Source organism: Chinchilla lanigera, unplaced genomic scaffold (genome assembly GCF_000276665.1).
Source record: "Chinchilla lanigera isolate Chin_1 unplaced genomic scaffold, ChiLan1.0 scaffold00003, whole genome shotgun sequence".
In the NCBI taxonomy this organism is placed as follows: domain Eukaryota; kingdom Metazoa; phylum Chordata; class Mammalia; order Rodentia; family Chinchillidae; genus Chinchilla; species Chinchilla lanigera.
The window spans coordinates 818,626-837,023 of NW_004955404.1; the positions used below are offsets into that span (position 1 = coordinate 818,626).

Consider the following 18,398-nt stretch of genomic DNA (forward strand, 5'->3'; position numbering starts at 1 on the left):
GCCTGTGGCACGTGGGGCCCAGGAGGAGAGGGTGTCAGGCTCATCATAGCCAGGTGGATTTGCTGTGGCTCTGGGTGGCTCCTGGGTGCGGTCCCCACACAGCAGGTCACAGCACCCTGGGCAACCTCACAGTTGCAGGAGGGCAGAGGGAGGAGGCAGCACAGGAAGGAAACTCTGAGGAGCCGTTGTGGGGTCTGCCGGGCAGGACCGGTCCCTGCATGATGGGTGGTCCTTTTGTGGGGGTGATGGAGGCCTGGCCACCCTGGGGGAGAAGGAGCAAAGGCCTCACTGAGGACCATCTCTGGGGCCTTGATGCTGGCCATGCTGCCTGAGCTCAGGCTGGAGGGTGGCCTGGAGGAGGGCTCTGAGCGGCCCTAGGAGTGCACAGAGGGGACCTCAGCTCCAGCACGCCCCACAGCACTGACCCCCCATGGAAAAGCCCTGCCATCATAACAGCAGCGTGTAGGGTCCCCTAGGGCCTGTACCCCGAGGAGCGGGCAGTCCTGAAGGCAAGTGGGTGGTGAAGGGCTCCACAGCCCCCACCCTGTCCCTGCCTCGTCAAGCTCAGTGGCCTCTGAGCCCCCCAGGCCAGGAGCGGGAGTGAGAGCTCCTGCACCCCAGGACCCCTGTGCAGGTATGGTCAGTGGCTCTGTGGTCATGTCCTAGGAAACAGGCTGGGCAGTTTGGAGCTGGGTGGAAGAGGCAGGACCCTGGCCGGGCACCGGGGCAGCCTGTGGCCCCCTGACCCCAGCCAGCACCCCTGAAACTTGGTGCTGCCCTGGGCAGCCTGTGCGGCCTCTGCCCTGAAGCAGGTCCCCTCTGCCAGCCACCAAGCGTGATGAGTTGCTTCCCATACTGGCATCTGTAGCTTCTCTGCTCTTTTTTTGCAGCATTGCATTGAACCTAGGGCCTCAGGCTGAGCTGCATCTCCAGACCCTTACCTTTGTATTCTGAGATGCGATCTCACCGAGTCCCTGAGTTCCCCAAGCTGGGCTTGAAATTTCGATCCTCCTGCCTTAGCCTCCCAGCATGCAGAGATTACAGGTGCGTACCACCTCACCTGGTTTTCATCTATAGTTTTGAGTTACAAAATATCTTGGCCTTGGCAGGACAGCCCGTGGGGGAGGCCAGCTCTGGCTCAGTCCCTGAGGTGCCCGCTGGGTGGGAGGGAGGACAGCGTCTGCCACGGGGCTGGGCTCCCTCTCTCTCTCCCTCTTGCCAGACAGCAGGAGCCCTGGCTCAGGTCACGCTGCATGGGGGCCGCCTCTGCCCGGCTCCTGCAAGCCCATCCTCCTGCTCCCACCAGCTGTCCCCAGTCTTCAGGCACCGGGGATCTGTGATGGCTGTGTCTAGATGCCCACCCCCGAAGCCTCACGCGGTCCTGGGTGGGGCTTTTTCAGAGTTTCTGGATTAGTGTGTGACGCTGGGATCAAGGGTGTGTGAATACTGTGCACTGATTGGCTGGAACCACCCGCATCCCAGCCGCCTATACAGGGTGTGAGAAGGGCAAAAGGTGTGGTTAAGTCTCGTTGCTTTTGCGGTCTCCCACCCCCATTAACTGCTCTCCTCTGTGGTGCCACCCTGCCTTGGAGCCAGCCCTTTCCTTCTTCATTGTCTCAGAAATGAGAAAGGGAACTAAGGCAGACTGGTTTCTCTAGGAGTGATGATGGGGACACCACCCCTAGATTCTTCGAGGAGCCGCGGCGTTGCTCCCTGGTGTGTGCTGTGCTCCCCTGGCTCCACGGGACTCCTGCTGACCTGGCAGGAGGCGGAGCTCAGTGTAGAGGCCAGTGACGCAGCGGTTGGAGACACAGGACACTGAGCTCCTCGGCCATGCTCACCTCCCGCCATGTGCCACGTTCTGAACAGGCTGAAGACTGCAGCCCTAGGGCGGGGGCCAGGCCCCATGCCCGAGACGGAGATGCACAAGGCAGCGGCCACTGGAGGGGGATGACGGCCTGACGGGGCGAATGGCTGAGTGTCGGAGTGCACTGCTCAAAGGGTGGCTGGGGCTGGGGTTCCCACTCCCCCATAGCCAGTGAACTCAGGGGTCTGACCTCTGAAAATCCTCTCCAATCCCACTCCAGACCAGACAGCTCTCTATGCTTAGCAGAAAGCACAAGCAAAACTTAGGTGACCTTACGCATTTAAAAGGCGCGCAGTCAGGTTTTGTGTCTTTATTGTAAGCAGATGCAAGTGTCCTGCTTAACCCACAGAAAAGTCTGGTATCACTATGGTTACCAAGTTGTCCTTATCTACACAAATAAAAGTTAAAAATGTAGCATACAAAATAAATTTTTCAGAAATGTTTGATTTGGTTTAATTCACAATTTAATGTCTTAAAGCCGGTTAATGAATCATCACTGTTGGAGAATGATTTATGCTAAATGCACCTACTCTGTTTAATAATTTAAAAATAAACTTCAGTGTTTATGATGGTGACAACTAGATACCAATCATGTAAAATACATTTTCGAAGGCTCTCTGATTACATTACATAATGAATGGACATTTTAAGTGGTAATGCAGACACACATAATTTTAAGTCAGGGATGATATATGCATATTAAAATTCTGTGTATCTTGATAAGGTAAAAAATAAAGCTATATAAATTATCTTTAGATTTTTTCTGCAAAAGTAGAATCATACTTTCATAATACTTCCAACACATCTTCATTAAAGCTTTGTTTACAGACACACTATCAATGATTCTCATTCCTGTTCACTTACCCTCTAGCTAAAAAAATAAATAAATAAAAAGATTGCATTCGCCAACTGGTATTTTTTCTGGTTTTTAAAATTACAGTAACTTCCAAAGGAAATGTAGAATGCAAGGACCCACTGTTATACTGTGCTGTCAATAAATAATATTACGGTGAAATAAAAGTGGTTGTGTGAGTTCGATGCCAGTCACTGTGGTCGCATGAGCTTGGCATTCCAAGGCCCAGGCTGGTGACTGCGCAGGACCCGGGGCTGATGGAAGGAATCTGTCAACACACGGCCTGTCTTCCTCTTGTCACCTGTGCTGCCCTGCCTGGTCCAGGCCGCTGGGGTGGCCTCGGTTGGCTGCGCTCAGGGCTGGGTAGCGTGAGTCTGCCCGTTTCCTGGCTGTCACTTCCTGGCTGTCGCATGGCTTGGTGCAGACCTGGGGAGAAGGCGCTTCTGCCTGGGGCACTGGATTCCCTGGGCAGGGGTGCTCGGTCACGGTTCCGTGGTTTTGTTCAGGGCCCTCGTGCCAGTGTGGCCACACCTCCTTCGCAGGATGCGGGTGCATATGTGCGCGCGCCTGTGTCGTCCAGGGGCCTGATGGGCCCAGCTTGGCCAGAGCTTCACACAGGGGCTTGAGGAAGGAGGCGGGTGTGTGGGATGTGGGGGAGCACGTGTGTTTGTGGGTGTGTGCGCACAGGTGCATGCAAGCTTGCACACAGGGGCTGTGCGTGAACAAGGAGCAGACACACACGGCCAGGACACTGGTAGGAGCGAGCAGACGGTGCGAGCCAGGAGCCGCGTGACCTGAGCAGCGTCGGGAGCCGCGAGCTGACCAGCGATGAACATGTGCAGCAGCAAATGAGCTTTTCAAACCTAGGAAAATGCTTCAGGTCCACATCACTTGCTGTGAAGTTAGTTTAAGGCAAGCACACAGGAGCCACCCTGAGGCAGAGGAGCGCATTTACCCTTGTCTGAAAGGTCCTCACTCCGGGGTTCTTCTTTTCCTGATTTCTATCTTGTGCCCTTCGCCTGTTTCAACGACTAGGCACACACGTTTAATAAATCCTGGGCAACGACACGGTGCATGTGAGAGCTCTGGTGCCTTCGTGTGAAGACCAGAGCTGGGGTGGAGGGGGTGCCCCACGCAGGCGGGGCGGTTGCGTGGGACCCTTGCTCTAGGGAGTATTAAGGCTGAGGATGGAAATGAAAGCAAGAATGAAGAGCAGGTAACACTGCCGAGGAGCGGAGCAAACCATTGTGCTTTTACTGTCCGCTCCGACGCATCACTGCCACGGACGCCCAGGGATGAGGAGGCGTGGAGAAGAAAATGACACCTGAAGATCCACATTCGTCAGCCGTCAGCCAACTTCTGCCCGGAATTTAAATGCAAAGTGGCCGAAATTTCATAAACTTAAAAAATGAAAGCTTTAAAAACATACTTTAAAAATTAGATGATATGTTAGCAAATAAATGGATAAAAGAGATAGAAACAGCTATGAAAATACTTCAGTGCAAAGGCAATTGTAAGATTTCTAAAAAAATACATTACAAATAATTTGTTAACTAAACATACAGAGAATCTGTCCCCCCACAGGTTTTACATTTGTACCCACTTTGGGTCCTTAAAAAGGGCTTTAGAAATGCACATCGTTGTCTGCAGGTCAGCGTGGACCGGGCGGGGCAGGCGCCCACGTGGACAGGGATGGCACTGTGGGCCAGTGGCCAGGCGGGTGGCTCGGAGGGACGAGTGGGAACAGAGGAGGCCTGGAAGGAGAGGCGCCCTCCGCCCGTCTCTTCCCAGCCAAACGTAACCCCGTCCGTCCTGTGCTCACTCTCCCCACTCGCCCCAACTGCTGTGCTGCCACCTGGGCCCCTGATCGAGCCCCAGGTTGGGGTGACAACACGGCTTGACAAAGCCAGATGCAAAAGTTGCGTCTCTCAGCGATCCGCTCTCCAACACCACCCTGGGGAGTGCACCACACCCCTGGCCTGGCCACCCACCCTAGCCCGTGACAGCAGCTCAGCGCTGGCTTCTCTGGCTGCTGGTGGAGGCTTTTCTGCAGAACCTTGTGCTCCTGGCTGAGGCTGGAACCTCGAGCTGAAATGTCTTCCCTACACTGGGACCATTAAGGCTACGGCATGTAGATCCCTCTGGGAATAGAGACCAGGGGTGAAAGTCGGGAGGACGTCACAGTACAGCAGCCTCTGATGGCCTGTCTACCTCAGAGAAGACCTGGACAAACCCTAAGCCGGAGAGGCCCAGAAAGATGCAGCCTGCAGGGGGTTCACACGGAGGTGGCTGAGTTGCAAACTGACGTGGCACTGGGGCCCACGTCAGCCTGAGATGGGCCCCAGGGGACGGACCACCTCTTAGAGGGGACGGAGCTGACTACAGACAAAGACCTGCTCCAGTGCCTCACACTGCCCTAGCACCCGACGAACGAACACTTCCCAGGCAGATGAGCTGACATCCGCTCCGAATACTGCAGAGGCCTGGCCAACAGTGAGCCCCGCCCACAGTGGACACAGTCCCCTCTACAGGGCAGCCCGTGACATAAGAAGGGACCCGAACCCTCCAAAGCTCCAGCATATAAGGGCAGCCTCTCCTCAGCAGACCAGAGGCTCCCCAAAGGGGACAGCGCACGTGGGCAGAGCGAGGCTGCAGGCCGGGGGTGGATGCAGTCGAGGGTCTGAGGTGCTCGCTTCCCAGATCGCACTGTGGCAGTTTTGCAGGAGGGAGGTGCAGAGGGGGCGCCATGAGCAGGGCATGGCAGTCCTCGAGGTGGTCCATGGGTGGCACGGCCACTGGGCAGCCACTGGCCCTGTGGCCAGGGACGGGTTTTTCTGTGCAGTCACAACAGACATGGAGGACAGGCAGGTGGGCACTTGGACGGGCCCGGCAGAAAGAAGGTCCTGTACCAGAGCCCAGTAGGGCTGGCGGAGACAATCGCAGGGTGCCCCATCCTCGCAGACGGGGCAGGCACCCGCACACACGCCCCAGGCTGCCCCGGGTAACCTCTGTCCATCTGTCTGCCTGTCCATCATGTGGGTGTGTCCCGCCAGGACTCGGGGACTGCGACAGTGACAGGCGAGGCCCTGGCTGGCAAAAGCACGGTGTACTCTTCACTCCTCCAGAGCACACGCGGCACCTTCCTGGACGTGGCACTGTGCAGGGCGGCTGCAGGCCTAGGGCAAAGAGCACCTGGGCTCTGCAGAGAGGCAGGCGGGGCGAGCTCTGGACTGCCATCTGGACGCTGCATGTTCTGCTGGGAGACGAGAGAATACACTCAGGGCGCAGGCCTCCTCAGGAGCACACACCACTGCCCTGTGTCACCCCTGCGGAGTTGCTGTCCCCACGCCACTGAGGGACAGGTTTGCCCTGGACTGGCGACGGAGGCAGCGTCTCCACATTTAGGCACAGAGCTCTGGTACCCAAGGCCTGGCATGAACAGGGAGGGCAGTGAAAGGAGCGGGCCTGGTGCACACAGGGCCAGCCACATGGCTGGTGTCAACCACGGACAACACAGGTCCAGGGTGCACACAACACTCCTCTGAGTTTCAGCATAGGGCTCGCCTGACTGGCTCTTGGCTGAAGGGGCGAGGGAGCTGCTGTGTGCGTGGTGTGTGTGGGCGCGGTGCGCTCCCTGCGTCTCAGTCCCCCTGCAGGCTCCCCTGCAGGCACTTACCTGGGAAGCACATGCACACGCGTGCTGCAAGGGGTGCTCTTTTTGCACAGTGAACCTCTGTTACCAAAACTGGCACAGCACAGCAAAACTTTGGAGGAAAAAGAGTGCAAAGGAGTCACAGCACACCAGCCATGCCCGCAGGCAGCGGCTGCACGTTACCTAGCGCAGCGCTAGCAGCGCCTCGGCTGGGGCAAGAGGTCCTTCAGCAGGGGCCCGTCGCGGCTCGGCGTGGAGTCAGCCAGTGCTTTGTGCTGAGCGTGCCTCTGCAAGGGCGAGGGAGACACTGAGATGTGTGGACACGGGAGGCCGGGGCCGGGCAGGCCGGGACGGCGACAGTCCGTGTCCCTCAGCTGGAGGGCCCTGACAGGCTCTGACCATGCAGCAGCCGACCACAGCCCTGTGGCCTGCCACACTCACACACACTCCTGTGTGCCCATGTCCTTGGCAGGGCCAGGGGGCAGCAGCTGGCCATCTGTGCCTGGCGGACGGGGCATCTCAGCCCCTGCATTTGCCTCGAGGGCTCCGCACGTGGTTCCAGTCTCACTGGGCTCTCCCCAGTGGCAGGCAGAGGCTGGAGGGTTACAGATCGGCAGAGACCAGGTGAATGTCTAGGTAGAGGGATGTGAGCCAGAGATGGAGCTGTCCCCCTTCAGCGGGGACAGGGACAGCATGTCAGTATGCAGGCAGAGACAGGGCTGCATGCACATGTATGTATCATACACGAGCCATGTCTATGACACATACATGCCTGGTGTCTGGGACTTTCTCCTTCAGACAGGGACAGGTAGGAAGGACCCTCATCTCTTCCAGGTCCGATCTGCCCCACCATGGGCCACCGGAATGTTTATTCCTCCAAAGTTTTGCAGAGCAGAGCATTCACCTGTGCGTGCCAGGTGCGTGCAACAGCAGGGCCTCTGTGGCAGGTGTGGACGCCTGTGGTCCGGCCAGGGGCTGAGGGGACAGCTTGCAGCAGCCCCTCCTGGGGCTTGAAGAGCCTACCTCCTGCACACACTCAGCAGCCACTTGGCTCACAGAAGCTGCGCCAAGGCCTGGAATGTTGCTCTGAACCGGAGCTCCTATGATCTGACCAGTGCCAGGAGCAGCCTGAGCCTGTCCCTGTGCCCCTCGCCCCTGGTGACTTCCTGCCAGCTGCTCTCAGGGTGCAGACAGGGAGCTGGAATCGTGAGTTTGTTCTAAGCAGCTCTGATGGCACCTAACTACAAAGCTTGGGTGGCTGTTAATGACTGGCTTTGAAAAATGCACTATCTTGTTACTTAGAAGATATGCAGGATGGGTTATCGTTAAAGAAGCCCAGGCTGGCTGCCCTTCCCGAGCTGCGTGTTGTCACCAAGTTCCGACGTGGCTGGCGGTGGAAGGCACCGGGAAGCCCACGGAGGCGGCCATCCTGCGTGCACCCACGCCATCCTCCCACACATTCGAGAAGGCGGAGTAAGTCACCTGTGGTCAGAAACTCAGACCGCTGGAGGTCTGGGAAAGCATAAAGACGGTGGGCTGCTCAACGGAAAGGCACTGGTTCCTAGCCTGCCCGTCCCGCGTCCGGAGCCGCGAGGAGCATGGACACAAGTAGTGGTTATTTAGGCAAAGCAGGCGGAAGACAGGACGACAGGGAGGGAAGAGAGACAAGAGAGGTAAGTTGGTTATGTGGACGCATCCCGGCACACACACATACGCAGGCTGCCGCCAGGGTGGGCGACAGACACAACAGACACCACGCGAGGCCACGACCACTGCCACCCCCCCACCGGCCATGGCCTCTCCCTCTTCTGTCCACACCCCGTCTCTTCCTCTGCCTTCTGCTCCTGGCTACGGGCAGGCTGGAAGTACAGGCGCCACCTCCCTGGAGCCTCAGAAGTTGCCAGCAGCAGCAGGGCCATCCCCTGAGGCGGGTGGGAGGTCCCAGGACACTACCTCTGAGGAGAGGTTCTGGGAAGAGGCTGCTGTTAGAACCTGGGCCCACATGAGTGCCTTCCTGCCTCAGTGTCCCTGAGCATGGGGTGGATCACCAACGTGTGCATACTGTGTCCCTGTGGAACTGTGCACGGCAAAGCCACTACCCTAAAGCCCCGGTGAGGTCCCAGTCCCGAGTCTGCCTCTGGAGCTTAAATCAGCGAGGTCAGAGTTGGCGGCCCAGTCCGCACGTCAGACCACGCGGGCCCCTGTGGGCTCACACGCCAGGCTCCTGTGGAACCTCCCGGGTGGCCTGGCCAGTCTCCAGGTTCTGTCCGTGTCCACCCCGAACTGCCCACTGGAACCCCGGGGATACAGTTCCCCTCCCCATGCCCCCTGCACCCACAGAAGCTGTTGTGGCCTCTGCTCTCCTGTCTCCGTCCTGGGCCTGCCTTGCCAAGATTAGAACCTCCCTGAAGGGAAACAGGAGAGCTGTTTTACTTATTTATTTATTTATTTAGAGGCAGACTCTTGCCATGTAGCCCTCACTGCCTTGGCACTGGTATCCTCCTGCCTTATCCTGAGAGTGGGGATTATAGGTGTGTGCCACCATGCATATGGAAATCTGTGTTTTAGGCGCTCCCAGAGAGACAATTTCACGCCTCCTCATCGGGCCGATTCCTGCTCCTGTCCCGGGGAGCACCAGCACCACCCGGCTGCTCTTGCATGCTACTGCTCTGGGCCAAATTCACCTTCCAAAAGGAGCCAACTCAACCCTAAAAGTAGGGATTAATTCAAATGTCTTATGGAATGACAGAAAGTAATTTATCCTGTGTTAATCTCTGTTCCTAGCCTTTTTCTCAACTCAGCTGTTACTCTAAGTATCAGATTATACACCCACATTCCTCCTCTTTAAGACATCGGCCTTAATTCAGTGTTTAAAGTCATGCATCACTGAGACTCCTGCATTACCTTGGGTTTCTTCCATTTGTGCAAAAGCCAATCGGCTGTGCCGTCCCGGCTCCCGCCCCCAGCCCCACGTCTGGCCACCCAGCCCCCGGCCCTTGGTGGCTCCGTACCTGGGTTCTCTCCGTCGCCGTTGGCCACAGCTGCCGGCACAGGACTTTCTTGAGGACGTCGGGGAGGAGGCTGACGGTGATGAGCAGGATGATGCCGAGCCAGGCAGGCCCGCAGGACAGCATGTGCAGGAACACGTAGTACATCCTCTGGTAGCTGAGGAAGGGCCTGCCCGAGGGAGCCAGCGTCAGACCTCACCGTGCCCACGCACGCCGCTGCCTGTCACAGGGCTCGAGCGCACACTGGGGAACGGGTGGGAGCTGGAGGGTGCTGGGGGCAGGGAGGACGTCTGTGATGTCAGCCTCAAGGGAAGCCGGAGCCCGGAATTCAGTTTGAAGTGGCAAAAGCAGCAGAATAGGACTGGGTGGTAGCTCCCATCTCAGCCTGGAGGCTGCTGGGAGCTTGTTCTGGTCTGTCTAGATGTCCCCAGGGCCTCCTGCACTCACAGGTGGGGCTTGTGGGAGGTGACTAGGACCTGGGCTCAGAGCTGACTTGCTACGGCAGGGCCTGATGGGAGGAAGTGGGGCCTGGGTGGGTGTGTGTGTGTGTGTGTGTGTGTGTGTGTGTGTCTCTCTCTCTCTCTCTCTCTCTCTCTCTCTCTCTCTCGTGGAGGTGGGCCCTGCTGGGAGGAGGCGGTCCCTGGGGCACGGAGGGCCAATCCCCCTCCCGGCTCCTTCCTTCTCTCTGCTTCCTGTGCACCATGCCCTGAGCAGCGCTCTTACACCAGGCCCGTCTGCCCTGCGTTCCCGCCTTGGAGCTGGCCCATGGGAGACTGAAACATGAGCCAAAACAGACCTCTTCCTTACGCTGTGGGTGTCAGTGTTGTGTCCCAGTAAGGATGGAGACTAAGACAAAACTAGAAGGGAAGGCGGAACTCAGCACCAAAGCAGGTGTCTAGGACTCATGGCATGAAGGCCCTGGAAGCTGGGGGCCTCGTGCTGTGCTGACCCTGGCCTGGCTGGCTCCTGAGGAGAGGAGGGGACTGGAGTTAGTGGTTCCTCTGTCCTGTCTGTGGTGCCCCTGCCACGTCACGGCCAGCTGGGCCCCTGCAGACGCAGAGCAGTGCTGGTGCCTGTGGACTGGAGGCCTCCAAGGCCCAGAGCTGGTCAATGAACTTCGCTGTACACCCTCATCTCAGGCGCGGTGCTACAGCACAGAGACACCCGGGGTGGCACACGGGGCACACAGGAACCTGCCTGGACCCAGCACAGACGATGGGAACCACATCACGGCTCCCAGAGCCTCACCAGATGATTCCTCCCCAGAGCAGGGAGAAGATGACATAGAAGAGCAGCGACCCCCAGATGACAAAGTGGTTTATCCACGTCCAATAGTGCGTGTCCAGCGCGAGCTGTGGGGAGAGGGGGCAGTGGGCAGCCAGGTACCTCAGCAGCACAGGGCGAAAAGAGAACCCAGCCAAAATGGAATGGCTGCACAAGATGTCCCCAGTGAACCACCCAAACCCTGGGCTCCCAGCAGGGAACAAACACGGCACCAGGAGGAGGGGCAGGGAGCAGGACCCAGAGGTCCCGGGGAGGCTACCGAGAAGCGCTTCCCAGAGCCGGTGCGTCTCCACTGAGGAAGCTGGGTGGGTTAGGGGACTTCCATGACGCCGTTTACACGGGTCTACCTGGCTTTCCGCGTTCAATCTCCCACACATTCATTTGTCTAAACTGCTCTATTACACAGGGCATGGGGCTGCTTGCTATTTGGAAGAATCCTCGTCAGAATCCTCCCATGGAGAACAGGCTTGTCCCTTCACTCTGGAATCCCAGAAGCCCAAGGGCTGCATGGCCCAGGTTTGCTGGGACCCTGCCCTTCCTGCGTTAATGCCAGGTGGAGGCCCGAGGGCTGCCTGGTGGTCCCGACAGTTGGGGTCCCCGTGCCCCAGGCAGCAGGGTGCACCGCGACCACCACTCACCTTCAGTGTGACCGTGAACACCATCACAGTGAACACCAGCGTCCCAAAGGTCCAGTTCCCAAACATCTGTAGGTGAGAGCCCAAGTGACCCCCTGTCCATGCATGGCTCCTGTCACACCCAGCTCGAGCCTGCAGCAGACCCGCCACCCCTGCTGTGCCCTCAGCCTGAAGGCCTGGGACTGCGCTCCTCACAGAGTCCGACATGGAGCTCAGCGGCTGGCTCAGGCCCTGGGATGCTGAGCACGTGCGGGTCCTCACATTCGGCCGAGCACACAGAGAGCACCGCACGACTGGGCTGAACACACACAACGCACACCTAGGACCTGCCGAAGTGCTTCCTGCTGACCAGCTGCCCACCGCCACACTGGACAGCCCATGGCTGGACAAACCGTAGGACATGGAAGGGGACAGCATCAGGAGGGAGACGCAGGGGACAGGTGTGACAGTTGACAAAGGCCACGCCTCAGGCAGCCAGAGCCAAAGACGTAACAATCGAGGGAGGGGACCAAGAGGAACTGGGATGGCAGGAGGCGCAGACAGGGCCAAAGCCTGCAGAGGACACCTTTCCAGGACCCCTCCACTCAGTGTCCCTGGGGATGTGCCGCCCGCCAAGTCTGCAGGGTCTGGACTGAGCCTCCAAGAGATGGTTTGTAGCAGCTCTCCAAAATAAAACCCAAGCTTTACCTGACAGAACCAACGAGCTGGAAAGCTCCTGGCTTTCCCTGTGGTCCATGTTCATACACATATATATGCCTGTCACTACAGCTCGGGGCTGTGGAGGCGAGTGCGTGGTCCTCGGTTCTGTGTGTGCAGTGGGGTGAGCACGGCCTCTCAGGAGTCAACTCTGATGGCTGGGAACCTCTTGGGGTCATGTAGGCAGAGCTGGCTCCTTCCCTTCTTGGCGTCGTCCTGGAGGTCAGACCCCCTTCTTCCTTCTGCTTGGGCAAGTCGGGCCACACAGCATTGCACTCTGTGCACCGGGCTCCTTGACCGGTGCTTCTGCCTGTGGGATACAGCTGTGTCTGGAGACATTTCCCGCCGTCGCTCTGAGGCAGAGGTGGCAGCTGAGCTGCTAAACCCACAGACAGGCCTGAGAAGGAGCCATCTGGGCCCGAGGTCCACGGTGCTGCAGGTGAGAAGCTCAGAAGACCTTGTCAGAGTGCTCTCTCCTCCAAACTCCGCTTTTTTGGGGTGGCGGTACAGGTTTTGGTGCTTGCCGACATGCTCCACCTGGCCTCGGTTTCCTAAGCAGTGACCTGCAGACGCACCTGGAGACACAGGCTGCTGGGGCAGCATGTAGCATCCTGGACCCAACTCCGGCAGGACATGAGCCACGACTGTCATTCCACAGGCAGACAAAGCGCAACTTCCCGCATCCAGAGTTGCGAGCCCTGGGAGGCGATGACCACCGGGTCCTGCCTACACACAGCGAGCGCCCCTCATGGGACAGACAGTGTGGTGCCGACTCTGTTCAGCCCCCAGGTCTCCTCACTTGTTTATGATGGGACCCCTGACCTGCAGCCAGCAGTCCCTATACTATCACTATGATGCCACCAGGACCTTGAGTAGGAGGTGGGCGAGTCCCTGAGACTTCAGCCTCCTCCCCCTGGGGCTGCAGGGGTCCCTCTTTCTCCACTCCCAGGGACATGCCTGTCACCAGCTCCTCAGGATGGCTCTGGCGCGACGGCACCCCTCACTGAAGGTCCGACCGCCTCGTGCCTGCACACCCTCACTCTCAGCCAACCAACCAGCAACCCCGGGCAATCTCGGGGCCGTGGAGGCCACGGGGCAGTATCGCCCTCCACCACTCCAGCCCTCCAGCCCCTGCGAATGTGCCGTGTGCAAACACGCTGTGTCGAGGCCGTGTAACCCCTCTGCGCCCCTTGCCCACCGCTGACCGCATGGCCCAGCCGTGCCTTGAGTGCTTCCTGACTCCCACTGCAGCTGTCCCCAGCCCTGCGTGCTCACCCAGGAAGCGCTGCTACTCAGCAGTGTGGTCAAGGTTTCTCATTTGTGTCATCAGGAGAAATAGGGTGTTTGATGTCTGCGTAGAAATACCCCATCCTGAACCTTTCCTTAAGAAGCTGCCCATGATCCGACATAGCACGGGATCCACTGCACTCCTACAAAAACAGCCAGTCTTGGGGTCCTCCCTGCCCCCACTGGTGCCACAGGCTCAACTGTCACGCAGTAGGAGGCCCTGAGTCCTCCACAGAGCGGAACATCGGGGCGGCTCAGCTGTGACTGCAGGGCCAGGAGGCCACGAACAGCAGTGCCACGGGCTCCCGAGCTCCGCAGACGCAGCGGAACCTCTGAGGAGCCGCCCGAGACCCTGTCTTGAGTCCCTGGTGCACACGGACACCCACATCCCAAACACACAAAACAGCCTCAGGGGTCCCAACCCTGCACACGTGCCGGTGAGCTGGCACTAGCTGCCGTGTACCACACCTTCACGCAGGCTCGCTCGCGTCTCGGTGGCCGTGATGCCAGCTGCTGAGCCAGACTGCCTGGACCTGGAGGCTCCGTCCTGGACTCTTCCTGCCCTCACTTTGGCTAACGTACGTCTGTCCTCAAGTGGCTGGCAATAGGAGTGTGGTGACAAGAGGGGACACGGAGCCATGGAAAGCGTCCTCCTCAGGTGGATGCAGCCTCATGGGGCTTGAGGAGCCTTGTAGGACCCAGGTCAGAAGCACAAGCTGAGAATGTGGGAGCCTGGCACACCATGTACCTACCAGCCAGCAGTGCAACACTGGCTAGCCACACGTGCACCCTCGGGTCAGGGAGATAGAGTCGCTGCTGCGGAGGGGTCGGCCGGGACGTCCTTGGAGTGAAGGTGTCGGTCACCTTCTGCAGCAGGGAGCTGCTCTCAGTCTTCCTCTGTGACCAGCCTTCAGGGCACTCCCGGGAGCCGCTGTCACTGTCCCCTGCAGCTCTGAGCAGCAGCACAGGCAGCGTACGGTGGGCAGCGGTGGCAGCGTGAGCCTCGCCCTGGGCGAGAGGCCTGACCCGCCTGAACCTTTCGGACCTCCCTGACCAGCACTGTCCCAGGGAGAGGATTGCACAGGTCGCGATGCTGAGCTTGGAAACGGGTGCCGGGTGACAGCTGGAGCTCTGCGCACATGGAGCCTGCATGTCTGCGATGCCGGAGGACATCGGCGTGGGGCCCACACACTTGAGGGACAGGGCCACTTCACTGCATCTTGGCCTGAGCACCAGAAATTGCTCCAGCAAAGCTGAGACGAGTAACGGATTCTTTAAGAATGCAGAGTCCAGGACTGTTAATCCATTCTCGGGACCAACTGTTACAGTGAAAACTGCACCTTCTTGTGAGGAGAAAGCAGGCACAGGCGTCAGGCTACACCAGGAGGACACCAGCAAGACCTCTGTCCCCGACTCAGCAGGCAGAGGGACGACAGGGGAAGACGACACGGGGAGCCGAGGGTGGGGTCACATAGGGACAAAGCGTTTGGTCACAGGCTACCCTGAGGGCAGGTGGCTCAGGAGCACCCCTGAGGTCACCAGTGGGGTCACCTCAAGCAGCGGCTCAGCATCAGGGACAATGCTCAATGCCCACGCTCCCGGGGGGCTCGTGTGCCACCACAGCGTGTCCCCACAGGCCTGGTGTCACTGCTCACTCTGCCATCATCAGGGGGAGTCAGCGTAAGCGGCCCTGGCTCCCTGTGGGCCTCAGAGCCTAGGAAGGGGACACCACGAGACGTGAGAGTCACACACGCAGTCGACTGTCCATGTGGGCAGGAGCAGCTGACAGCACCTCTACCCACAAAGCACACAGAGGAGGTCACGTGGGAAAATATTTTCGAGAAATATTTTATTTCTAATGCACTCCAAAAACACAGAGAGGACACACTCACGATTGTCTTACCATGTGTGAGTTGGTGGTCATTATCTGAGAGTGGGAAGGGAAGCGAGTGGCAAAAAGAAAAAAGCGAGATACGAATAAAACAAACCCCAGAAAGGGTGCAAACAACCGCAGCGGCACGCCCACCACAACTGCACAGCTCCTCGGAGCCAAGGAAAGCTACCTGCGCACCCCAGGAACTCCTGCAGCACGCTGCCTCCGACCCTGGCCCCCAGTCAGAAAGCACCGCCCTGGGAGATAACTAAACCAGCAGGCAGTCAGCTCATGGAGGGGCAGTTACAGATAGCCCGGAAGACCTTCCCCTGGGGCTGAGGGCCCGCAGCGTGCAGTGCACGCCTGGCCCTGCACAGCCAAGACACGTCCTGTTGGACACAGCACAGTGTGTCCTCCTAACTGGCCACACGTTCTCCCTAGCAGGCCATGCCCCTGTCTCACACGAGGACCGCGGGGCTCAGGGCTCCCGGGCAGCCAGGCCAGAGACCACCCCCTATACTCACCTGTCCATTGCTGGTCACAGTTGTGTTTTCAAACATGAAATAAGCACCAAAGAAGAAGACCAGGGCGTCAAACAGCCCCAGGAACGTCCAGTAGATGAACACCCGCCAACGGAGCAGTGCGTTCTTGGCGATGTCCCTGTGTGAGGACCAAGATGGGGACCTTGCTGTGACACTGGCGCCAGGCCCCCTGTCCACTACCGTCCCACTCTCCGCAGTGACCGGGCCCGCACAGTGCCTCTGGGCGGCATCCTGGGTGTGGGGCAACCATCACCCCGTCTGTAGTCTCCCGCAACGAGAGCAAGGGTGCTTCAGCCTGCCCTTTCCTGCACACCAGTCTCTCGATCGCTGTGGACGCTATGGTGACAGTGTGCCCGGCAGCCGCCCAGGGCACACGCGTCCTTCTGAAGGACAGTGACACAGAGCACAGTGCAGCATGCACCAACGGGACAGCCTGGTGGTTTGGGTTCGCCACTAGCCCACAGCAAGCCCGGCCTGCGAGCCCCAGGATCAGCCACCACCCCAGGACACTGTCCAAGATGGCACATGTGCTCCCAGCTCTAGGCCGCCGGGTCTCAGGTAAGGGCCTCACACTGGGTGAGGGCAGCAAGGCCCACAGGGGAGTGAGGGCAACGGCACAGCACCAGCTCCTGACCTGTACACAGGCAGACAGCCTGCAGTACATACACGTGTGCACACAAGGAATCCAGGCTGCCTGAGTGGCCGAGGATCGGGTTTCCCCACAACTACACTTGTATCTACGGTGCCTGGAAGTCAGTGTGTAGTGGAAAGACCTCAATGCACAGGAACATCACACCTGGCAGAGGTCCTGAGGGTACTTATAAATAGAAAAACATGCTCCTTGTTATTAAGAGAGGGAGAAAGAGAGAAAGAGAAAGAAAGAAAAAGGAAGAAAGGAAGTAAAAAAGACAGACACTCTGACAAAAAAGGAGCACGTCACGGTTCAGATCTGTAACGTCCCTGAAAGCCCTGTGTCTGGAGAGGGGGCTTTGGACGGTGGCTGCACAGTGGGGGGCCTGCTCACAGTGACTAGTGATCCACCCAGGAGCTCACGGTTGCCCGTGCTGTTGTGGGCGGGAAGATGGGCCCCTGGGTGGGCTGGAAGGGCATGTTCCTGTCCCCTCGCTCCCTCTCTGGTTCGTTCACTCTCTCTGCTTCCTGGCTGCTTTGAGCTGAGCAGCTCTCCTCCGCTACGCCCCTCTACCATGTCATTTCTGGCTTGAGGACAGCTGACCACGGACTGGACCCTCTGAAGCTGTGAACTAGAAAAATCTCTCACCCTGTGATGTGGGCCCCAGCTGTTTCCCCAGGGACGGGAAAGCTGAACACCACGGAGACACTGGACTCAGAGCAGAATGGAACTCTGGGCTCTTAAAGGCACCTCAGCTTATACGGTGCTGGGGCCACACAAGACAGAGCCTCATCCTCAGCAGCACATGGCAGCACAAGGTGCGCAGCACACATTTCAAGTGCAGCCTAAGTCACCCACCAACCCTGAAGTGCACTCGTGGAGACAAAGCAGCCCTGTCAGTCCCTGGGGATGCAAGCAAACTGGCTGGCCGGGTGCGTTTCCAGATCTGATGTGAGTTCCTTGGGACCTGGCTCTGCTCTGCCCTGTGCCCTGTGGCTCCCACGAGGCTGCAGTGGTGTGAACCTGCACAGGGACACCACGCACCTGTACAGGGAAGGGTCCCGCTTGAGCATATCCACGCCCACGTGCTGCTCCATCAGGCTGTAGAGCAGGATGGGGAGGGAGGTGAAGCTGATGTTGTAGAGGGTCAGGTACGCGGTATCGTACAAAGTCTGCAGAGGAGAAGCCACATGAGCATCACCCATCACTGCCGCAGCCCAGACACCAATGTCCTCGCTCAACATACAGAGAACCCCACGTGTACAATGCATCTCATGTACGTCGGGAGTCATCTCTCCAGCTACAGAAGGACCAGAGTAAGCAGAGACCTCAGGGGCATCAGGGTTAGTCACAGCTCCTCTGAGCCACCCAACCACTGCTGGAAACCCCAGGGAGGTCGGCACTGCTCATCACCCTCCTCCTGGCATGGGTTTGGCTGGGTCTGCTGCTGCAGATGAGAGCAGCTGGCCACTGTGCCCATCTGAGCAGTGCGTGACACAGGGCGTCTGATTAACTTAACAGCAGGTGCCAGGACCCTCCTGCTCCCACTCACAGTGTGCATCTGGCATGTCTACCCATCAGGCCCCGGTGAGCATGGCCCTGGGGATGCAGGTGTGGAGCCAGAGCCCAGCACGGATCGCCCAAGGCCCTGTCCCTCATGAACCTGCATCCAGGAACACAGGCCTCAGCGCGCAGGGCAGCTGGGGCCAGTACCCAGTGCCTCCCCCCCGCCATGTCCCGTGGAGGGCTCGCCCCGCACAGCCTCCCCCTGGGTACAGCAGGGCCCAGGCTGTGTCTACTCATGCGTTGCACTGACCTGTTGCGAAAACCCACAGAAGAACTGGTATAAAAACTGGGGGAAAATGAAGCAGACATTCTGAAAGACAAGCCAGCACCGAGTCAGCACGGCCCGCACCCTCAGCCTCTGAGCCGCCCCACCAACCCCGGCTGCCCCGCCGCGGGGGTGGCTCTCAGTGGGCCCCATACGCCCTAGAATATTGGGGACAGGCTTGGAAAGTCTTCCTGAGATGTCTGCGCTCTGGCCGTGACCAGGGACAACGCACAGGGGGC

The 18,398-nt window shown here is 58.8% G+C and overlaps 1 protein-coding gene and 1 long non-coding RNA gene across 12 annotated transcripts in view; one reads left to right on the forward strand and one right to left on the reverse strand.

Annotated features, from left to right (window-relative positions):
* The window catches only part of LOC106148850, an 8,694-nt gene extending 4,062 nt beyond the window's left edge, over window positions 1-4,632 (forward strand). The window contains exons 2-3 of the long non-coding RNA XR_001234562.1: window positions 891-1,044; window positions 1,659-4,632. This is a non-coding gene — a long non-coding RNA (uncharacterized LOC106148850). The remainder of the gene's footprint in view (window positions 1-890; window positions 1,045-1,658) is intronic.
* Atp11a (ATPase, class VI, type 11A) overlaps window positions 2,163-18,398 on the reverse strand; it is an 85,744-nt gene continuing 69,508 nt past the window's right edge. For 2 of the 11 annotated variants that reach the window (XM_013515667.1, XM_013515626.1), the window contains exons 23-29: window positions 18,145-18,204; window positions 17,373-17,500; window positions 15,680-15,815; window positions 11,303-11,368; window positions 10,629-10,732; window positions 9,384-9,549; window positions 2,163-5,976 (exon numbers count right to left, since the gene is read on the reverse strand). In XM_013515667.1, the coding sequence (XP_013371121.1) occupies window positions 5,752-5,976; window positions 9,384-9,549; window positions 10,629-10,732; window positions 11,303-11,368; window positions 15,680-15,815; window positions 17,373-17,500; window positions 18,145-18,204 (885 nt within the window). In that variant the 3' untranslated portion in view covers window positions 2,163-5,751. Of the gene's footprint in view, window positions 6,660-7,854; window positions 7,939-8,799; window positions 9,081-9,383; window positions 9,550-10,628; window positions 10,733-11,302; window positions 11,369-15,679; window positions 15,816-17,372; window positions 17,501-18,144; window positions 18,205-18,398 lie in introns of those variants that run through there. The other 9 variants (XM_013515641.1, XM_013515652.1, XR_001234555.1 and 6 more) reach the window with 9 other exon arrangements.